We start from the raw sequence: 22,381 nt of genomic DNA on the forward strand, positions 1-22,381 counted from the left end.
TTCTTCAAGCATTTTTTAGAAAAGAACTTTAATGTTATTTGCATATATAGTACACAAATTGAATGCTGTTTTGACAAATGAAAGACTTGAATAAACATGTTGCAAACTATTGTACTACCTTGCTTTGTCATGTTGTGGTGAGGATGTGGAGGCATTTGAAGAATAGTCATGCATAATTAGCCACAGGGGTATAGCTCCCTGGGAGGTATACAAATAAGTGCTTGCACTTAACCAAGTTAACAGCCAGCTTCAAGCTTTACCCAGGAAAGGTACTTAGTTTTGAATGCTGTGAAATACTGAAAGGAGAAGACAGCTATTTGTGAAGACCCATCTCGGGAATAAAGTACCACTTTAGCTTGGTAGGGCTGTGGTAGGCTATTTGCCCTGTAATCGAGGAATGCCCACAGAGACAGCAGTCATGAATGGAGATGATAGTCAGCAAGTATACAATATGGATATCACCCCATGAGCAGGACAGAGGAACAAAAAAAGGAGTTGCCTTTGTTTGTCCAGACTGAACATTGATGCTGACCTAAACGAGGAACAGTAGTCATGTGTGAAGAAACATTCATCAAAAATGAATTGACTAGCTGAGAAAGCTACAAGGGAACAACAAGGAAGGAAGACCACAGAAAGGCAGTTTCAGAGAGAGTGGTGTGACAGACTCCCCTCTTAATTCAGGCGACTACACCTTAGTGACCCCAAGCAGCTGAGCAATTTAAAATACAAAAAGAATGTCCTGGTATGGATAAATAAAGATGGTAGGTTTTATTTGTGAGTTTTACAACTAAAAGAATATGAAAAGCCCTGTGCATTCACAATCCCCAATAATTACACCACTGTGAGAATATGGAATTTCACCTTTCAAGAGTAAAATATTTAAGTAATTGACACCCAATGAGCATATTTGCAGCTAAAATAACCCTCTTGATGGCCTACAGTATGTAGCCCATTGTTACTGCAGTCCTTCAAAAGACCGGCCTACCAGAAGATGTCACCACTGGAGAGTGGTGACATCTTCCCCAGTGGTAAACCTCCCCAGTGGTAAACCTACATTTTAAAACCGTAATCCTGGAAGGGATAAGAGAAGAGAGACAACCTCCAGAAGAACAAAGAAAAGGTGTCTGGTTCTGGAAGCAACACTCAGTGCCTAAAGCATGGGAGATTTAGGATTGGCAGATCAGGAAGTACAGTCTCCAAGAGTAACAGAGCCCAGGGACTACAGGAGAAAATCCATCCACAGGTCCACAGATCCAGGACAGATATTGAGTCGATGTTATTTGATATTCATTGCTGCAGAAAATCATGTAGCATTTCCAAATATAGCTGACATGGATCTGAACTTTTAATTTTTTATTTTTATATTTGGCTATATTTACTCTTTTCTATCCACAAGACACGTTCATCTAGTTACAGGATTGAAGGTTTTTTTTTCAGTTTTTCCTCTAGTTAACCCAAAGTGATAAATGGCACCATACTGTAATGGTCTTTTAACTAAAAACTATATGGAAAAAAAAATCTGTATTAAATCAATGATCCAGTAGCTTTCTACATAATGTGAGGTTCAGTGCATTCAGGTGTGATGTATGTTTTTGTGATTTCACAGGGTAAATTGCTGTGGAAAAGCATTGCTGCAGAGCGAGGTTCTCATTAATGATACGGTAATGTCAGTATTAACAAAAGAATTGGGACCTGTTGATTCATTCAACATTTCTGCTACATTCTAAACCAGATACAAAGTCTGAACTGTTTTTTCCACATTTGTTAGATGAACTGGGAACAGGTTTATAAACATGACAATTCTCACGTGACAATTCTGTATTGATTTCCCACTTAGAAACGGACTGTGGAGAACCCCCTTTGCTGCCAAACACTACTTCTCTGAAGGCCAGCAGCACAAAAATGGGAAGCATTGTCTATTACAAGTGTAAAGATGGGTTTTACAATGCAGGAGGAAGCAACACGTCAGTCTGTACGGTCAGCGGTTATTGGGCAAATGCATCATTACAATGCAAAGGTAGCGTATGTTTTTTAACAGAATTGTGTACCACCAGTGGTTATAGAAGTGGCATGATGTCGAAGGGTTCTGCACTACTGCCTCACAGCACCAGGATTCAGTCTACATGCAGTTGAGTGTTCCCCTGTGTTCAAGTGCATTTTCTCCTGCTGCTGCTCCCAAAGACAAACTTATCCAGCTTGAATAGGAGTTAGTAGTGCAGGTGGGTAGCTGCAGCATATGTAGGCTGCAAAGGAACAAGTAATACGTTTGTTCCATGCTGAAAAGAGAAGAAAGAAAACACAACGTTTCGGCATTGTGTTTTCTTTCTTCTCTTTTCAGCATGGAATAAACCTATTTGTTCCCTTGAATAGGAGTTGTCTACTGTCCCCTTTCTACATGGCCAGGCGGCAGACTACTGAGAAGAGGGTGCTGTCTAAACTACCAGTATAGGCTCCCACTGTGACTATAACCAGCAGCTTGCAGATGATGGAAGGAACTGTTTCAGAAAAAGTGTCTATGAATTTAATTATGCATTTTCAGTTTTTTAAACAATATTGAAATCCTTCCTCTTTATTTTTAATTTGGTCTTTGAGGTTTTAAGATTTTAAGATAAATCTTAATTCTGAAGAAAACATAATACAGCACACTCCATTTCTTTTTTGGGTGAACCTAATGATTGTTAAAAACATGTGCAGTTTCACCTTATCACTGTATAGTGTTGTGTTGTGTATACATTTGGAAGTGTTTGTTCCCTTGTATTTTCAAACTGAACCTTGTGGTAATTTAGTTCTCCCAGTGCATTATGTAGATATTCACCTGCATTAAAACTAGTGATTAGTTTTTCTCTTGCAAAAAGTTGGGAGTCAATAACAAGGACTAGTGAGAAAAATCAGTGTATTAAATCAATTAACTTAATTTGATCAATTACTATGGGTTTATATGACATAGCACCGATGTTAAGAAATGACTGCTGTACCTTCAAAGTAAATAAATGGTTGTAGTAAAGGAAGCAAGATACTGTATATTGATGATAGTGTCTACTGTTACATTACATGTCTTTCAGTGTGTTTATCTTTGTGTGTGAACGTGCTGGTTTCAGTGTCAAGCTGTTATATCAGACTTTTGGTAATAATCCTGATAAACACTCTCTGGTTTTTCTTCTAGAGATTGACTGTGGCCAACCACCTGTGCTGCCACATACTGTGATAGAGGGGAACAGCAGCACAGGACTGGGCAGCACTGTGTATTATAATTGTAAAGAGGGATTTCACAGTATGGGTGGAAGGAATGTCTCAGTTTGTACTGTTAATGGTCTGTGGGAAAATGCTTCCATAGTATGCAAAGGTATATCATGTTTCTCATTTTGTAAGGCATATTTTAAAAAAAAATAAGATACAGAGGTGCTTTTAGAAAAAAAAATTGATGGAAATAGCAGAATCAACCAGATGTACACTCTCTTTACTCCAGAAAAATAAGGTTTTATTTAAGATTTGTCAAAGTTTTGGCAAACAAGCCTTCATCAGAACAAATATTTTTGGCTAGACAAAGATCTTCTATAAAGAACAGTTCCCTAACCACTGGCATTTCACATGAAAGGAATCCACCTTTTTTTGGAAGAATAATTATTCAATCAACAGACCCATCTGGCCATGAATAAATTATTAAATAAGTTTGATATGTCAAAGTAATTATATACCGATACATTTCCAAAGTATAGATATTATCAAACATTTGATTTAAATTTTATTCAAATATTTTTCATTTTCAATCCATTACTACATTTACTATTTTAAAAAGGGTTTAAAATCTCATTCTGTGTTCAATTCATGAGAAGTGATCCCATAATTCGCCAACATCAACAACATACTGTATGCTAATTGTTGTGATGCTACAGTACAGTATGTGATAAGTTACATTCCAAAATCTAAAAGAACTGTGATGTTCAGATATTTTTTAAGTTGTCTATGGGCTTTACCACAAAGACTCAGTAATCATATAAAATATATCATGTTCATATCATGTTCAGTACATAAGACAATGCCCATTATCTCCTCCAAGTCCTGGAAATGTGGAAATGGCCTATTAATCAGACTGCATTCATTCATTGTACTCAGGGCAGAAGTTATCAGGAAACTACCTATAAACTTTAAGATAATTGCAAAAGTGCTTTGCAACATTCTAATTATTTTATGTTTGTGCAGTGAAAAGAAGTGTTACCTGACAAGCAGTCTTGAGTTTGCTTTCTTGCAACAAACCACATTATACTACTTAAACTGGTGTCTAGGGTAAAAGCAGTCTATCAATCTAATATTCAGGAACTGCGTTTGTGTACAGTATACATGCAAACAATGTTAAGATTTCTGTACACAAATTATACACATGCATTCATTTACACATCCTATCTATGGTCTTTAAAGTCTAATGTAGTTGGCATAATCATATGCGGTTCCACTTATGCAGACATATTCTGGCATATCCCAATAGAATAGAAATGTGTTCAGCTAAAGATACTGCAAGCAATGTGCTTCTTGCCTCACTTGATATGTCTGTGACTTGTTTTCATACTGAACATTGAAAGCATGATGCTAATTTCCCCTTTGTAGAAATTGACTGTGGTGATCCGCCAATTCTACCACATACTACTATACAGTGGGACACTGACAGAGGACCTGGCAGTGCTGTATACTATAGCTGCACAGAGGGATTTTACAAAGCAGAGGGATTGAATATCTCAACATGCACTCTTACTGGTCACTGGAAGAATGCCTCTTTAGTATGTAAAGGTAATGGAATGTTTATCTTAATTATTTCCTTGTTAGTAAAAATATTATGTAGTCCACAGGGAAGGATTTTAAGGATTTTTTGAAAGAAAAAAATTTTGCAGGTCTGAAGTGTGTTCCGCAGGAAAAAAAAACATTTCCGCTGAGTAATTTTCTTTTATCACGCATCTGTGGACTAGACAAGCAAGCTTAATTATATGGTGAGATTTGGGTGAGGTGGAGCTGAATAACTCCAGCTGTTATTTCTTGGTGAGCAGGCGAAGCTTGTCAAAATCTAGGTAGGAGTGGATAGGATAACCAGAACTCTCAGTACAACTGATGAGAGCTGATTATTTCATCTGACAAACACCTGTTCAAGTTCAGCTGAGGTGGAGAAGGTTGCTCTTCTCTTAAGAACTCCTGTTCTAGATCAGTGGTTCCCCATCCTGGTCCCGGTGACCCCCACACCCACAGGTTTCAGTCCATATTACCTTCATGAGATAATTGAAGCCCTGCTTGAGCTGGGAAGTTGCTTCATTGGAGTATTTGCATTTTGTTTCCAGTCACAAGTTTGGGATTTTATTTCACTCTCTCACCCAAAATGTAAATGGATAAAGCTCCAACATGTTTAAGAGCTCTTGTTAGTATCAAGTCAGTGAAGGGTTTGATTGTTGAACTGAGGGCTCGACTAGAGCAAAACCGAACAGGTGTGCTGGTCAGCAGGACCAGGGCAGGGGTCCACTGTTCTAGATGATTATTATTATTCATCGAGATGTACAAAGAGAAATGACAATGTTGTGCTGGTTTCTTTCCTAGAGGTTGACTGTGGCGCGCCTCCAGTTCTGCCTCATGCTTGCATGCTTTGGAACGGCAGCACAGGACTAGGCAGCGTGGTGCATTATGAATGTGATGAAGGATTTTACAATGCAGGAGGAAGGAACTTTTCGTTGTGCACTAAAAACAATCACTGGGACAATGTCTCTTTAATATGTGAAGGTATTTACCGTATACTTTTCTAACCTGTTCTCACAGGATGGGTTTCCTTTTGACTCGTGAGTCATTCTGTATTTCTTGTTCAGAACATTTCTGAGAGATGCAGAATGGGGATCCTTCAGACTTTGTCAACGGGGCCCACTCCTGTACACCTTAGAGAGGCCCATCATAGTTTAGACTCATTTCCAGGGCTCAGTAATAGGAGCATTTAAAAGGTTTCAAGAAGAAAATATATGTGGGAGGATTCATTGTTCTATGAACACACAGAAGACCTGATGATGACATTCAATAGAGTAAATTTCAGTTTTAACATGTCTCAGTCTGTCATTCTCACTCATTGCCTGGATTTGCATCTTAAGAACCCATATTCCTTCATATTCCTATATAGTAAGTTTAAGTTAACTTGTGTGTATAAGTTTCTCCTACAACCAGATTCCTAACATACCCACACTCCACTCTAAGTAGTGTTATTCATCTGTAACTCGAAGACCTCGTGGCAGACCAGAAAAGTGTTGTGCACTACAGCATAAAGCCCTTCTCAGTGACATGTAGAGACCTACAGTAATATCATTTTTTCCATTCTTCTTTTGTTTTCATCCCTTAGTAGGAATAATATTTCAGTACAGTTTACACAAGTTTACAGACGTTATGAAGTAACTTCTAAGACAGCAATCATTGATATATTTTAATGCTGGTAAATGTGAAAATGAATAACTGTCTTCTGGTTCCGTAATACTTATACCATGATCATTCGTAAAATCAGTATTTTTTGTGGTTTGTACAATAGTGAACCAAAGCTTAATTATCAGTCACAGGATTCATTTAAATCATTTACTGTACCTTTTCCTGTTATGTAATGTCTTACTTCTGACCTTTGGGAAACAAATACTGTATAACAGATAATGTAGATCTTAATGTATTAGGCGAACAATAAGTAACAGCCTAAAAAAGTGGAGAAATTCACACGATAAGAATGATGGCCTGGTGCCATGGTTACTCAGGACTGAAACTACTGCTGTTTCTACCCATTTGCAAACCACAGTCAAGGCCTTTTGCTTCTGTAAACTGTGCAATCCATATCCACTGCAAGGGAGCTTCTGGGTTAAGACTACTGAATGAGAATTGACTGGTATAGAAGAGGAATAATGTGATTCTAAATTTAAAAAAGGATTCATGAGAAAAAAGTAGTCACTTAAAAAATAGCCTAAAGGCACAAATTACAGTACCTCAGAGAACAGGATGATTTAAGGGTATCATTAATTGTCACTACTGATAGGGTTTTTTTTAACTGTAATTTAGTTGTTTTACTGTTTCATTATTTATGTAGTGGATGTCTTTTCAGATATTTGGAAGCAAATTAGTTTTTCCCAGAGTGAAAAAGGAAGAGGTAAGGAGTTGAAGTGGCACTTCAGGTTCATCAATGAAGTTCACGTTTATCTTGTTACCAAAATAAAATATGCTGGATGAGAAACTGTTCAAATATACAGCACATACTGTACAACTTATTACTGAGAGGACACATTACTAAGAAAGGTCAAGAGTGTGAGACAGAATTAAACATCTGCCTCTTTAAGCACATACTGCACAGTGCTTTACAGAAGTATTGATCCCTTTCCCATGATGCCTCATTTTGTGAATTACAAGAATGTACAGTATGTACATTTTTAACTTGATATTATGGATGAAAATTATACCCTTGTGCAAAGCTGGTAGAGACTTATCTAAAAAGACTCACAGGTGGAATGTCTGCCAAAGGTGCTTCCACCAAATATTGACACAGAGGGAGTTAACAATTCAGTTTTTATTTTTTTAACAGCTTTCCTGACATTTAACTTCTTTTATCCAGAAGTTTTCCCTTTGAGTTTTCACAACATAACTACATTTGTAATTCAACAAAATGAGAGATCACAAGGGAGGAATATTTCTGCAAGGACTGCAGAAACCTGGATTTCTGTCTTTGCTCTGTAGACTTCACAGGCAGATCTGCTCCTGGCTAACAGTGTGGTCTCTGTTTCAGCTACCTTCAATAATAAGATAACTGGTATACGTTCAATAGTATTTTCAGAAATAATACTTTACCTGTGCAGTGCAGTTACATTATTACACTCCGAAAATATGGTAAGTAGTCTTAAAAGGGCCTTTAATGGAATATAAAAACTCCATTACCATTTTGTATTGCAATGTAAGATGCAGATGTTGTCTTTATGCTGTATACTATGAGGACAAATTATACTTTACCTTAAAAATCATTCACAACACCAAAAACAATTAGGCTTAGTAGTAACAGTAACAGAATTATAGCATGTACAGATTTCTAATTAAACCAAGCTTAAAATGGTGAAGATGTGGTAATGTGTTGTAATGGCAACAATTCAACAACAGAGTAGACACATTTGACCCATTGAGCTTGTTAAAAGGGAATGTGATGATATTATACAGATCATGCAAAACTATGCAATAATTTTAAAAAAAGTGCTACTTGCACCTTTGTAGGTGATATGCTGATGCAATTCCACACTTAAGCCTCTTTTTTATAATGCTATATAAGTGCTGTCATTTCCTTGTTCTATAAACAAGGTTCACAGAGTCTCCAAGTTCAACTAACTTTCAGCTACCAATTTTTTTTTTGCAGAAATCAACTGTGGCCCCCCTCCAGTCATAGCCCATACATACATGCAGTGGGACAACACGACAGGACTTGGAAGTGTAGTTTACTATAAATGCGTAGAAGGATTGTACCAGCAGGAAGGAAAAAATAACTCTATATGTACATCAGACAGACAATGGGAAAACATTACTGTAACATGCAAAGGTAACAATTGTCCCTCCTAAAACATAGCTAGAAAAAATGGATGTAACATACTGTAAATGGCGGATTGATTCTTGTATCTGGGATTGAAGCCAAGTCTTTAGATTTTTTATTATTTCCTGAACCCTTCCTCATCATAAATTAAAGCAGTGTCACTTCCTTGCCCCGTGATCTTATCTGATTTCAGATAGTAAGCAAGGCTGAGTCTGGTCATTAACGGAGTGGGAGGTTGCTGTTGTACGTAGTGCTGGTGGTTAATCTGGACAATAGTGTGCTGTAGGAGGGTTTGTCCCCTGCTGGGATGTACAGTAATACTAAGATCCTGACTAGTTCCCTGGCAAAAGGGAGCTGTTTTGTTAATTCTTGTCTCCTGGCAGCATTCCATCTTTCACAGAGAGGCCAATTTTATTTTTCTCCCTTTAATTCAACTGTATGAGAAGAGAGAATTTTTCTTCACCTGATCTGCTGTTTGGTGCTGCACTTCAGTGGTGGAAATACAATGTCCATAACACTTTGTAATCATAAATAATAATTTTTCAAGAGTAATTTTCTGACAAGGCTAGTTTAATCGTGGTAATAAACAAAAACACTAAATTCCACAGCAAAGTATCAGATGTCACCTCCCTTTTAGTTGCGAGCTATAAAAAGAACAATCAGTAGAGGGCACTGTTACCTTGCTGCAGATACAGCTCCCCAAGCAAATGTAATACTGAGCTATGGAGAAGAACAAAACTACCTGGATGCATAAAGTAACATTGAAACAATTGTTGACGACTGTTTGGTTTAACTGTTTGAACATTTTGAAGCATTGTTCGCAATGTTTTTATACTGTATGCTAAAAGTATTTGAATTTGAACAATTTTGTCTTTTTAGTACCTCTGTGGTGAAATAATTACCAATGAAATACAATAAAATTGATAACTGAAGCTTAGAAGCTGCTAAGTGTGTGTGATGACCAAGCTGATAAAATGCAATAATGACCTAACACAATTTTATATATAAATATGAGAATAAACTTTCGGTGATGCTCAGGTCTGTTATCATATTACAGAACTACATTACAGTTAATTCATTAATTGAACATTTTAACACTAAACCATGTAAAAGAACCATCACTACAGCACAAACCTGCACTTCTGATTATAATCAACGCTTTTTTAGAAATGTGTTAATTTGTCAAATGCGAGCTCCAAGAATAGATTCAATATTTTGTTTTTCAAACACATTTCCTCACAAAGCTCTTATTATGTGTATACTGTAAAAGCACACACATTTTCTCTCAGGAAATTGTGGGTGGATTAGCATAGAACAGCACAGAAAAGAACATTACACACTGTTCTAATACTGGTGGAAAGGATATCCTTCACCACTGCCACCCGTTCTTCACTTGTTAGAAACTTGAAGTTGACTGCAACATCGGTGGCCACTTGAGCACTGTAAAATATTTTCACGTTTGTGGTAAAAGATAAGCATCTTTTGTAAGAGCTGATAATTGTAACTTAGGGATTCCATGTAAAACTCATACGAATGGCACGTGGTGCAGTGGTAAGCATTGCTGGCTTGCAGGGCAGGCCCTGGGTTCGATTTCTGTGGTGATGTCTGAGTGGAGTTTGTATCTTCTCCCAGTGAGTTTCCTCCAGGAGGTCTGGTTTCCTCCCACAGTCCAAAACCATACTGGTGGGTTAATCAGCTTCTGGGAAAAATTGGTCAGGTGGGTAGATGCGTCAGCATGCGTAGTGTGCAAAGGAAAAAGTAATAGGTTTATTCCACGCTGAAAAGAGAAGAGAAAAAACACAACATTTCGGCACCTTCTACAGGTGTGTGCAAATTGAGCAAGTGTGCAACTTTTGGGAAAATTGATCCTGGTGTGAGAGTGTACTTGTTTGTGTCTGTGATTGACTCATGTCCCGTCCGGGGTGTACCCCGTTGCTTGATGGTATATAGGCTGTAGCTCCCTCACAACCCTAGTTGATAAAGATTCATCCCGGAATATTCTTTACTGTATGTACCACATGTTAGGACCTAATATCCATGAGTCACTGTGTGTGAGTTCTGGTAGTTAATCTACTATACATATATATTCTTTTACCTACTAAAGGAATTAACTTTTAAAGTTTTAAAATCAATTGTGTGCACGATGTGTTAGAAACACTGGAGTTCTTGTTTTACTACTATATTGTTGTGGTTATTGGAAGTGGCTATTGACATGTACTGTAAGTGAATCTAGATGCAATAATTAACACCTATCTTATGTTAACATTTGGTGTTCTCAGGAGCCTCAGAGCAAAAAAAGAACTGTGGTGTTTATTTCTTTGTAGTGGGTGTGACACATATTGATCAAAGGAATCCTCTGGTTTACCTTGGTTGATTCAGTTATGGGTAAATGATTAAGAGTCAACAACAGTCCATGAGCACATCATAAAAAGGCAAGTAGACAGACAGGAAGAGGAGACAGAGAGATGGAGTGGAGAGAGAAGAAGGACAGAAAAGAGAGGGAGACAGAAAGACAGAAGGGAAGAGGCAAGAGAGAGGAGAGAGATGAGAGGAAGACAGAAGGCTTGTTCTGATCAACCTGTAAAACCACATTTGAGTTATGTTTTTGAACCTTGTTCAAGCTTGCCATTCTGTTGTTTTTAGGAATTTCTGATTTCCTGTATTGAGAATCCCTAGGTTAAAAACTGCCTCTTCTGGGTAGTGGGTACATTTTTTATATAAGGGGATAGGTACAAAGATGTTTGTCTGACACAATAGAATACTGCTGACTAAGCAGACTAAATTGACAGGCAAAATAATAAAAAATACTCTGATTTACAATATCACTATACCCACTAAGAAATAGGAAGAAGCAATTTTTCAAAACAGTACTATGATATAGTTCCAAATGGGAAGGGGTCTGATGTTAATTCCTGCTAATATTCTTATTCCAGAAATTGACTGTGGTTCTCCTCCATGTGTGGACCATGCAAAGGTATTGCAACTGAATGGCACAGTAGTTGGCAGCATGCTGCAGTATTCCTGTAAGGATGGGTTCATCAGCCAGGGTGGCACCACTATATCTGTCTGCACCAACACTGGAGAATGGACAGCAGTTACTTTACTGTGCAAAGGTAAGGTGCTGTTAACCACACCTAAACACTGTCCAACCCCAGACCAGCAGGTTACGTGACTTGGTCTTGGAGCAGTTCTGTACCTGATTCATTAAATCTTTTCTCTTACAGTTTGAATGATTACATTGTGTCTTGTCGTACTTCTGATCTCTTTGTTTATGATGTGTAATGATCACCAGTGGCAAAAATCTAAGGATTTTTCAGAGCATCAGTGCTGACATTTGTAATTAAGGCAAAGGAAGCCTCCTTTAATAAGGTAACTTTACAGGTGTTTCAGTTGTATTTCTGTTCATTTCCATCCACTTTCTACTTTCTGTAGCCTGACTGAGCTAGAAGTTTAAGAGCTTAAGCCCGAGCCAAGATGTTTTTAAGCTTTGAGTGAAAAATGGGGCAAAAAATATTTGAAGTTGTATTCTAATGCCTGGAGTTTTCTTATTTTATTTCTCTTAAATGACAGAAAAAAAGCCTGCCATCAGTAGAATTTTAATTTTTAAAGAAAAATGTCTACAGTGGCAAGCTGAGAGAAATGGTCAAGAAAAAGAGATCTACAAGGTACTGTAAATTTTTTGCAATGTTTTATTTGAATGTTTTACTTCAGATATACTGACATAAAATATGAACATTTACTGAGATTTTCCAATTCTGAAGTGACATAATGCAAAGACATTTTAAAAAATTATACTTCCATAAAATAATAATTTAGACATAATGAGAGAATAGAGCCATGAAACATCATTTTACCTTTCATTTAATGAGAGAGTTTTTTCAGGGTTGTTGTCCCCATATTTGATTCCAAAAGTAAAATGAGTTGATGCTTGAAATAAAGATCAAACGGTTCCAAACATCAGTGTTTCACTACACTCAAATTCCAGTTTTGACTCTTTAAATTGTATTTTTGTTAGCTTTAATTTATTCAGGCTGATAAGAAGAACCTGCAATGTAATTACATTTTAAACTTTGAAAATATCTTCAAACACTGAAAGCATTTATTTGCACAGATTAAAACTCTACACATTTAAAATAACTGTTTTCAGCTCCCAGTTCAGCTGTTCTTATCATGCTGTATACCCTTTATTGTTGGATTCTTGTTAGAAAGCATTTGAATGGAGTTGCATACAATTTAAATGAGAATTACAGAATGTAACTAAGACGAATGTCAATATTTTGTTAAGGTTTAACAAAATGTTTCAGTAACTAAATTAATGTACTGAACCTCAGAAGTGAGTAGCAAACAAGCATGCTGTTGGATTACTATTTATTCTTGAAAAGTTTTGTTGTGTTTTTACGAATGTTCGTGGGATATTTTGTAGGCTATAATTTCAAATGAAATCATCCTGGTGTTTTTTAATTTGATTTTTTTTGTTATGAGATGATGACAGTTGTGTCCCATACAGGTTCATTATATAGGCCTGAGAGACTACCAAAAACAATTTGTGGATAAGAAGACAAAGCACTTCACCTCAGCAAAAACGTCTGCAGAGATCTGCCTGAATCTGCTGCCAGGAACGAATTACACTATTAACATTACTGCACTGTCCGCAGGATTCTCCTCTACAGTCAATCTCACTACCAGTATAGGAGGTACAGTTAAAGATTCTGTTCACAGCATTTATGAGACACACAGCTTGGGCTTATTCATAAAGCCTTTTCTGCCACTCTTCAGTAGGTTTACCACTTTCTCTTTCAAAAAAAAAAAATCAGCAACTAAAGAGAAAGATTTAAGATTTCCAAAATGGTTATCAGTTTGGAATGCCATAAAGTTTGTGTGGTATTTCAGTACTCCATTTAGTACAGATGACAGATGTTATGGCCATTTACACACTAGATGTGGCAACATCCTGTTCCTTTCTCATACATTCGTTTTTCCAGGTCAGTACCACCTCTTTGATATTTCAAATATACATTCTTTCTATCTTAACAGTATTGATAACTACAGAATTCGAGTGTCTAAATTATTCATGAAAATCTAGAAGTATAGTTACATTAGTGGCTTCCCTTAACAATGCCCCTTTTTTGCAATTGTTTAATCACACTGAATTAGATACAATATTGGCCTACATTCAAATATCCTACTAGGAGAGAAACTATAAGAACTGCAGTGTGTTTACACTGTACAGTACAGGGTTGCATCAGTCCCGGACTGACAGTTGTCTGAGTAAGAACTTGCAAAACAAGGAAACTTTGTGGAGGCATTTATGGTTTTGTGATATCTGAAGCATGGGAAAAAATAGGATGAAAAGTGAAAACATGTTATTAATACCCATTTAACCCCCATAAGGGGTAAATACCTTTACTCTAATTAAAAAATCTTCAAATAAACAAGCTGAATGACCCACATTCTTAACATACAGTGTACACATTGGAACCTATATTTGGTATATGTTTAGAATGAAATCTTTCTTAAAACAAGAATTGAGTTTTAGGCCTTTTAGGCCTGTTTAAACCCATTTTCTAATTGTGTAAATTGTTCTAATTATGTACATGGAATTTAACATCATGCATCGGACCGAACTGGCTGTAAAAAGTCGCTAATAAAATATCAAACAGTGCTTTTAAAACATGCACACTGGTTCAGAAATTAATATAGACTAAGCTACTCATTAAGTCCATCTAAGAGAATCATTGCTTGCAGAGAGGATGCTGAAAATGGACACTAACAATTTTTCTGAGAGTCTTATTGTGAATTTAATGAAAGGAAAGCTTTCGCTCAGGAGAAACCACGAGGACATTTTATCATGAGCAGAGTCACTGGAAGACCTTTCGTTCACTCATATCGTTTATCAACTTAATGAGCCCCATGGTCTAAAAATAGGGGAATCCCAGGAAGACAAAAACTAGTAAGTGGTTAAACAGGGGCAAACTGTCACACAAATACTAGGACTCATCATATTTAATTTAAGAAGTTAAGGTCATCTGCTTAAGAAGCTTCTGTTATTCTGTTCTCATTGCAAAATAATATTGAAAAAGTCAATCTCAGATGAGCATTAATAATAGTGGGCTTCTCCTATTATTATAGTTTACATTTAAGAGTCTAAGACTGTATGTTTCTGTTCTGTTTGTAATGTTAAGAAATTCCTGTGTAGCTGTGTAGATGCCAAACTATGCAAGAGAAAGCTCACAGACAAAAATACTTTTGCCCTTTAAAAAAATCCTGCAGTATTTAAAAATGAGTCATTATGCACACAAGAGCATTGAGGGCCAGAGAAACAAAATGGTCTTTTCTGTTTATTAAACAAGGTATCAAATAAATACTGTATATTTGAATCTTACATTCTTTGTAGTCTCAAGGTCTCAAGAAGGAATTACAGGTTATATTAGGTAGATATTTAGGATGAAACTTTTCATAAAGTAATATTTCTTCATTGCTCGGCCAAAGTTTTTATTAAAAAATTCATAAACTGAATAATAAAGTTAAAAATGGTTAGACTGTCCTGTTTTTAACAAGTTGGACTGTACATGTCTGATTAGCATGCATCTAATCCTCGGGAGTTCTTTGAAATAATGCAAGACATATGTTTTTAAAAATATTTTATACATCCATTCACCATAAAAATAATAATTTAAAAGTAATGAGAGAATAGAGCCATGAAACATCATTTAACCTTTCATTTAACGATCTGGTCAAAGTTTTGGAGAGTTTCAGGGTTGTTGCCCCCATACTTGATTCCAAAAGTAAAAAAGTAAAATAAGTTGATGCTTGAAATAAAACTTCTTAACCTGCATTTCTTTTGTCCAGCAGTTCAAATGCTTCCAAACCTCCATGTTTCACTACGCTCAAATTCCAGTTTTGACTCTCACTATTTCGTTATTATTACCCTTAATTTTATCAGGCTGATGAGAATAACCTGCAATGTAATTACATACCAAATTTGGAAAATATCTTCAAATTTGGACAGATTAAAACTCTACACATTTAAAATAATTGTAGAGCAACAGTGTTTTCAGCTTTTCTTCTCATGCTGTATACACTTTAGATTAAGTTTACTTAACCTAAAAGTTAATTAAAATTTATGTAATAAATTAAATTCATTTAAATTATATTACATGTTTAATTAATTTAAATGTTTTGTTAGCCTTAATTTCATCAGGCTGATGAGAAGAACCTGCTACGTAATTATATTTTAAACTTTGAAAATACCACCACAGAGTGGTATTAATCACTCTCCTTTCTTTTTCTTGTCCTCCAGAACCTCCAATACCTAAACTTACATACAAAGATGTTGAAGGCCCCTTGCCTACGCTTCAGTTACTGAAAACAGCAAACTCTAACGATCCTATAAGGTATATTGGTTTTCTTGCTTGCTTCATTTTCATCTTCATAAAATTACACTAATTAAGTTGTCATTTAATACATATATTCTAGGTGTTTTTCAACATGACTATGAACTATACCTCACAGCCTTAAATAGGAATGAAAGAATTTGTGAAGTTGTTGCACTGCTCTATCTCATCCAATCATATTCATTATTGGGTGTGATTGCAACTGAATGGACTGAAATAATGATGCATTGCTAAATCTGTGTGACAGAATGGCCAACATATGTGCACTTTTAATTTCTAATCAAGGGAATGTTGTTGAGAAGTTACTTCAGTAGAATACCATTTCCTCTTTTTCATTTTCAGAGAAGTTTATTTAATTGCTACTGTCTTTTTTAAATTGTGCTTAAATAAAACTCTCCAAGAGGGTTCATGTTTCTGATTGCTAATTTGTAAATAAAATGAATATAACAGGAGTGTAGCATACATCCTGGGGATCCACTTGAAGCACAAGTTTTGATCTATTCAGTTAATTTGTTCAATTAAGGAACGGTCAACTATGGTTTTGTGAATTGTAGCATGTTGGTATTTTCATTGCAAATGATTTCTAAACTACCTACTGTAATTAAACAAATGAATGACCTGTCAGTCGTCATGAAAATCTGTTCCAGGCGTTTTGAAATTGCTGATCTAATAATGATCTGTGAACCTGGCACCACCAATGTTTGATAATGGTGGAATTGATTTATTTGTGTAATATACTGTAGCCTGAATATCTGCCGTCGTCCAAAGCTGTTACAAGCACTAAACTGCCCATGGGCAATATGAACACTAAATAGTGAAAAATAAGAGGTATTTCTGCATGTATTGTATCCTTATTTAACTGAAATGTACCACACAGATATAACCATATACTCAAAAATTGTGATTTACCAACTAGAAAAGGTCTAGCCATCCATTTTCAAAACACTTCATCCAATAGAGGACTGTATCTCTGACCAATATTGGTTTGAGGGGGAGCCAGAAATTATCCCAGAAAGTAATGGGCACAAGGCAGGATACACCCTGGACGGGACACCAGCCCATCGCAGAGCACACACAGACACCAGGGCCAACATTCCTAGAAACCAATTTACAGACCAAGACAGTCCATGTCTTTGGACTGTGGGAGGAAACCGGAGCACCTGAAGGAAACCCACACGAACACAGGGAGAACATACAAACTCCATGCAGTTAACACCCCGGGAACTGAACCCAAGGCCCCAGCTCTGGGAGACAGCGATGCCAACCACTGCGCCAAAGTGTAAATAATTGCTATCCACCTTTGCTTTCATCGTACATAAAGAACCGAAAGCCAGCCTTTGTAACCAGCTCAGGGGTATCAGAGCTTGTGGATTAAAACTGTTTTTATTTTGTCTTTCAGTTTTTATCAGGTGTTTGTGCTGCCTCTGGAGGGGTTCTCAATGTTTGACTGCAGCTCACCCAGTGCACCACACTTCTACAGCCAGGACAAACCATGGGGAGCATATGTGGCTGCACAGATCCACGCCAAAGACATTGGAAGTGAACTGGTCTTCACTGTGGGAGATCGGCGATACTATGGGGAGTACTACAATGCTCCTTTAAAAGAAGGCACCTCCTACTACATAATCCTGAAGATTGTCACTCAGTGGGGAAGGGTAAGCAGCATTATGTATAATTTGCTAAAACGCCTTCAGAGCAGCATTACCCTAGATACTGTATGATTGCAGTTGGAAGAGCTTTAATTTTATTTAATTCAAACTCCAGTTTTGGGTCTCACTGTACCTCTTTTGCTCTTGTGTAATTAAACCTTAATGCAAAAGTTAACTATAAAAATGAACTTCTTCTGCATTAGTCTGTATCATTGAAAAATAACAAAGAGTGCAAATATGCAGAGGTCATTTTGTCTATCTAGCTTATGTGGTAGTAACTGGGGCAAGGTTCTCATGCAGCTTGAGACACACCCTGCCGTGGAGTGACATAAAATATGAACTTTGATAGGTAGATCAGGATAGAATGGGCACACAAGGCACGGTCAAGAGGCAAAGAGTAAGTGCACTTTGTTTACAGTGCACAGGAAGATACACAAAACAACCACACCTCAACAAAAACTTTACTCGTCTTGGAGCTGCTCACATCTTCAGAGAGGTGTTTGATCAGGCGGGCAGGCTGTGTCTTCATTCCCTCGCTCCTTCTTCTTCTTCTGCTGCTGCTAATTGCATAACAGAGGATCTGCCCTCTGTCCCCAGACACCAGATGGTGACTTACAGTTGAAAGCTTTTGCTTCCTGCTTTTTAAATTGTCGCCTGATCAGTTGTCTTGTACCAATGAGTCAGGTGATTGAGGACAGCAGCTCATTCCCCACAGCATTCTGGGGAATGTGGTTCAAACAAGGATATCCATCTTATTATAACATAATTCTTGTAAAATATATCTCAAGTATTTTAAAGATATGTTACTGACACAGCGTATGTTTACACTGTGTCAGTGTGTCAAGACCTGTTTCTTATATAAGACTTTCCTGAGGCTTAAACTGTGTTGAAATCACAAGACAGAAAGAGGTGGCAAACTCAGAAAGATACTTAGGAAACCTCGTGTAGTGAGCTTGAATTTCACATTAGTGAATGCTAACAATTCTCTTAAGGATCTCTGTTCAGTTGCAGCTGTACTGACACTGTTTTATTTCCAGGCTAGAAAACAATCTTGTGTCTTTTGGGCAAAGACCAGAGGTGAGCTTTATTCTTTTTTTTTTCTCTTTGCATAAGAGAAAGAGCATTAATAATAACACGTACTGTATAGGTACTCAATTTTCAATTTCAGACATTAACAGACATATTCAAGGTCAAATGTCTACTTTACATTGAGTGTCAAATACCTTTAACTTGAAATTTAACTCCAGATGTACAGTAGAGCTACCACATACTAACTTCTATATCTCCAAAAACCCCGTAACATGTACGGTATAAAACTTCCTGTCCAGTCTTCCTGATATAACTGAAAAGAGTGTTATAAAAATTCCAGCAAAAGAGTTGGTTTCTGGTGTTGAATGTGGGATTGTGTGGCAGCTGCCTAACTGGCAGTGTCTGTTGCATGAGTTTGTACTTTTCTGAGAAAATATTTAATTCTCTAAGTCATTTTTTGCACAAATGGCATTAATAGCGATTTGCATTTGCAGGTTGGCATATTATACAAAACTCTTTAGTGCTGCTCTGATCCAATTGTCTATAGGGCACAAATTAAGCCTACCCCATGGAGGGGAAACTACTTTATCGCACACACAGGGGAAGCACACACTAAACTCGCACATTTCTGCATGCCCACAGTACATATATAAGTCCCATGCCCAGGACCTCCCTTTGTGTATCTCTCTGGCACCCCTCCCTTCACCACATCTACACTCTTGCAGCAGCTCCCTGGCTCATTCCTCACAATAGTGTGTCCTCAAAGGCTGCCATTCCCTCAGCTAGGTGAGTCATGTCAAATACTCACCTCATCAATTCATCCCTCTTTAGGATCTCACTGAACTACTGAATTGTTATTATTATTAATGACAGACAAGTGTCATACATAACCATCTTTCCTTTGTAGAATTATCTCATACTATACAACATGTGACCATAGTAGCTGGAGGATCAGTGGGACTCATCGCATTTGTTGTCTTCTTGGGCTTCTCTATTTCTTGGTAAGAGTTTCTGTTTATTTTTGATGTGCCTTTTGTCTTTACTGAAGAAACTTCACTGTAAAATTCTTAAGTCCTTCTTGCACAAGTGAACCTAGGTTTCAGCTGGTGCTCATTAGAAAGTTGTTACCCACAGATTTGAAAATGTTAGTGCAATTTTACAGGGAGGTTTACAAAAACATAACAATGGAATCCCAGGTAGCGAGGCATGATTTTACATTATTGTGCTAAATTTCCATTAAGTACAGTATGATCCAATTTGTTCTGCCTATGTAATTACCTTCAGATCATCTTCTATTTTCCATTAATAAACCAAACCATATTAATTGTGTGCTTTGTGCCAGCTCGAATACACAAGAAAGGTTACAGACGAAAGGTCAATTGACATTTCAGCTTGAGAGTACTATATTATTCCAGAAATATCACCAAGCCAATTCTTAATGGAAGGCCAGTGAAATTATTTCTTTGATATAATTTGCTCATTTGATCTAATTGTTAATTAGTAATAAATCTTGAATTGCTTTAAAAGTTCAATTGAAATTGAAATTGTTTCTGAAATTAAAAAGAAATAAGACAGTATACACAGTATAGTGTGTGTATATACTGTACTTGCAAACTCCTAACATTCTAGCATGCCTGAAGCAGTGGGAGTTCTCTTCTGTATCCCTGAAGTAGTATGGCATCAATTCATATTAAAACCAAATACTCTTAAAGGTAATTTTGCTTATTTTTTTAAATGAAAACAGAAATGGGGTTTATACCTATGCTTTATTTTCAATGAGCAAAATACAGATGTGATCAGTAGCTTATTCACTGTGAAATAAAGCACAGTATACAGTAGCAAACAGTATACAGGTACTGTACCAACTGTAATAATTGTTTAGTAGAAATATCCGAAAGCTCCATTAAAAACATATAAAGGAGTTTATGGAATTGTCAGGTTATTAAAAACCATCATGGTCTCTGTTGGAAAAGAATCATTTAATGATCATTATAACGTTTTTTTTTCTCCTAGGTACTTCAAAAAGAAATGAAACAGACATCCTAATAACTGACTGTGTCTTTCCTTTTATTAAAATCTTTGGATAAATTATGACTCATTGCTCTTGTATATTATGCAAAGAGATATTGAAATAAAAACAGAGAATGTGGAAATGTTTTTGTTTTGAATGTAGAATGTTTTGTCTTTATTGCAGAAGTAATGCTCATTTTAAAAGTATTGCAGTTCTTAAAATACTGATTTAGAGTTCTGAGATTAAATCTAGTTGTTTTCAAATTTGGCTGCTGAGAAAACTAGTTAAATCATCTATAGATTTGCATAATTCTTATGCTTTGTTGCAAAATTAATTACTTTTGATACCCAAGTTAACACGTCAGTCTTGTTAAAAAAAAAATTTTTCATAATCTAGCATTGAAATTAGCTCATATTAAGAATCTTGTTAAGGGATTTTATGAAGTCCAATTCTTAGTTTTAAATGGATGGAAAATATATCGTTTCCCTTTACTGTATATTGCATTTAATGTTAAGCAAGAAAGACGGTAAAATAGAAATCCAGCCATACAGTATTAGTCATCCATTATAATTTGTTTGGTGCAAATATATGCATAATATGGAGATACTGTAGGAAGCCAATTTTATTGTTTTCATGTTTTACTTCTGCTGTGGTAGTTAATGTTCATATGCTCCATACATGACACAAAGGCAAGTATTACCCTCCAATTAATTTAAATAGGCTATGCCTTAACACCTGTGATATTTCTCTTCCCATGATGCTGCACTAAAGGCAACCCCACTTCCTCACTTGCGTTTCCAATAGAATATTACTCTCCAATTCTAAACTGAACTGTATTGTACTGTCTTACAGTCCGATGAACTACTTTCAGTTGTTACTCATCTCTTTTAAAAAAAAGTTTTTTTTGTTTTAAAAATGCTTTTGGCAATTTCTTGTTTTAGTTTAATCTTATACTTTCATTGAATTATTATAAAGGAAAGAATGTAGTCCCATGACTCTGACAGGGAGTGTTTTTATCATTTTTAGGCCGAGAATGACTTCAGAACTATTGCTTCATAGCAGTAGTATTCTCTTGGATATTTAAAAGCATGAGACACTGTCTTGTGCTTCACAAAACAGCAAAGCTTGGCAACATGGAATGAAAACGACTCCTTTTGTATACTGTGCTTGCATAGTGCATGCTGTACATGATCAGATTAAAGCTATCAAATTAAAAATGAGTTACCTTATGAAAATGCAGTTTTGCAAAACACCCTTTATGGTGTCGTTACTTGGTCATGTGATCATCTGAATGCTATGACCTTTGAGTGGTATTTTGTGTAAAATTAAAAGGTCAAGTCATGTGTTTCCATTTAACAGAACAGTGTATATTATTGAAGTAGCTGCTGCTATTTTGAAGTTTTAATTTAAACACTTATATCAATGCCGTTTTGTAGCTTCTCTAATTACAGAATGTACTGTAACTCACTTTTCTAAAGCAATTATATTGTCTCCTGCCTAAAACGTGAACCCAAATGTATGTCTATTTATAATAAGCTATTGTACTTTAGATTGTAAATTTTTGCCTAGTCATTGAATATAAGAAAAGATCTGGAAACAAGAGGGGGGCATTCGGACCACCTTGCACAATTTGTTGTTTATTATCTCAGTGACTCTAAAATTTTGTCCAGCTATTTCCTAAAAGTGCCCAGAGTTTGGGCCTCAATCACCTGGTTTAAAATCCTATTCCAGACACCCAATCCTC

General features: G+C 36.3%; 1 protein-coding gene across 8 annotated transcripts in view; it reads left to right on the plus strand.

The window, feature by feature from the left end:
- susd1 (sushi domain containing 1) overlaps positions 1–20,779 on the plus strand; it is a 32,184-nt gene extending 11,405 nt beyond the window's left edge. For 5 of the 8 annotated variants that reach the window (XM_088630255.1, XM_088630260.1, XM_088630258.1 and 2 more), the window contains 14 exons: positions 1,838–2,017; positions 3,164–3,343; positions 4,603–4,782; positions 5,575–5,754; positions 7,079–7,138; positions 8,384–8,563; positions 11,488–11,667; positions 12,125–12,219; positions 13,062–13,248; positions 15,855–15,948; positions 17,348–17,603; positions 18,635–18,674; positions 19,534–19,627; positions 20,640–20,779. In XM_088630255.1, coding sequence (XP_088486381.1) covers positions 1,838–2,017; positions 3,164–3,343; positions 4,603–4,782; positions 5,575–5,754; positions 7,079–7,138; positions 8,384–8,563; positions 11,488–11,667; positions 12,125–12,219; positions 13,062–13,248; positions 15,855–15,948; positions 17,348–17,603; positions 18,635–18,674; positions 19,534–19,627; positions 20,640–20,658 — 1,925 coding nt within the window. In that variant the 3' untranslated portion in view covers positions 20,659–20,779. The remainder of the gene's footprint in view (positions 1–1,837; positions 2,018–3,163; positions 3,344–4,602; positions 4,783–5,574; positions 5,755–7,078; positions 7,139–8,383; positions 8,564–11,487; positions 11,668–12,124; positions 12,220–13,061; positions 13,249–15,854; positions 15,949–17,347; positions 17,604–18,634; positions 18,675–19,533; positions 19,628–20,639) is intronic. The other 3 variants (XM_088630256.1, XM_088630257.1, XM_088630261.1) reach the window with 3 other exon arrangements.
- Positions 20,780–22,381: the final 1,602 nt, after the last annotated feature.

Source organism: Lepisosteus platostomus, chromosome 4 (assembly GCF_059453375.1).
Source record: "Lepisosteus platostomus isolate fLepPlt1 chromosome 4, fLepPlt1.hap1, whole genome shotgun sequence".
NCBI classification, from domain to species: Eukaryota; Metazoa; Chordata; class Actinopteri; order Semionotiformes; family Lepisosteidae; genus Lepisosteus; species Lepisosteus platostomus.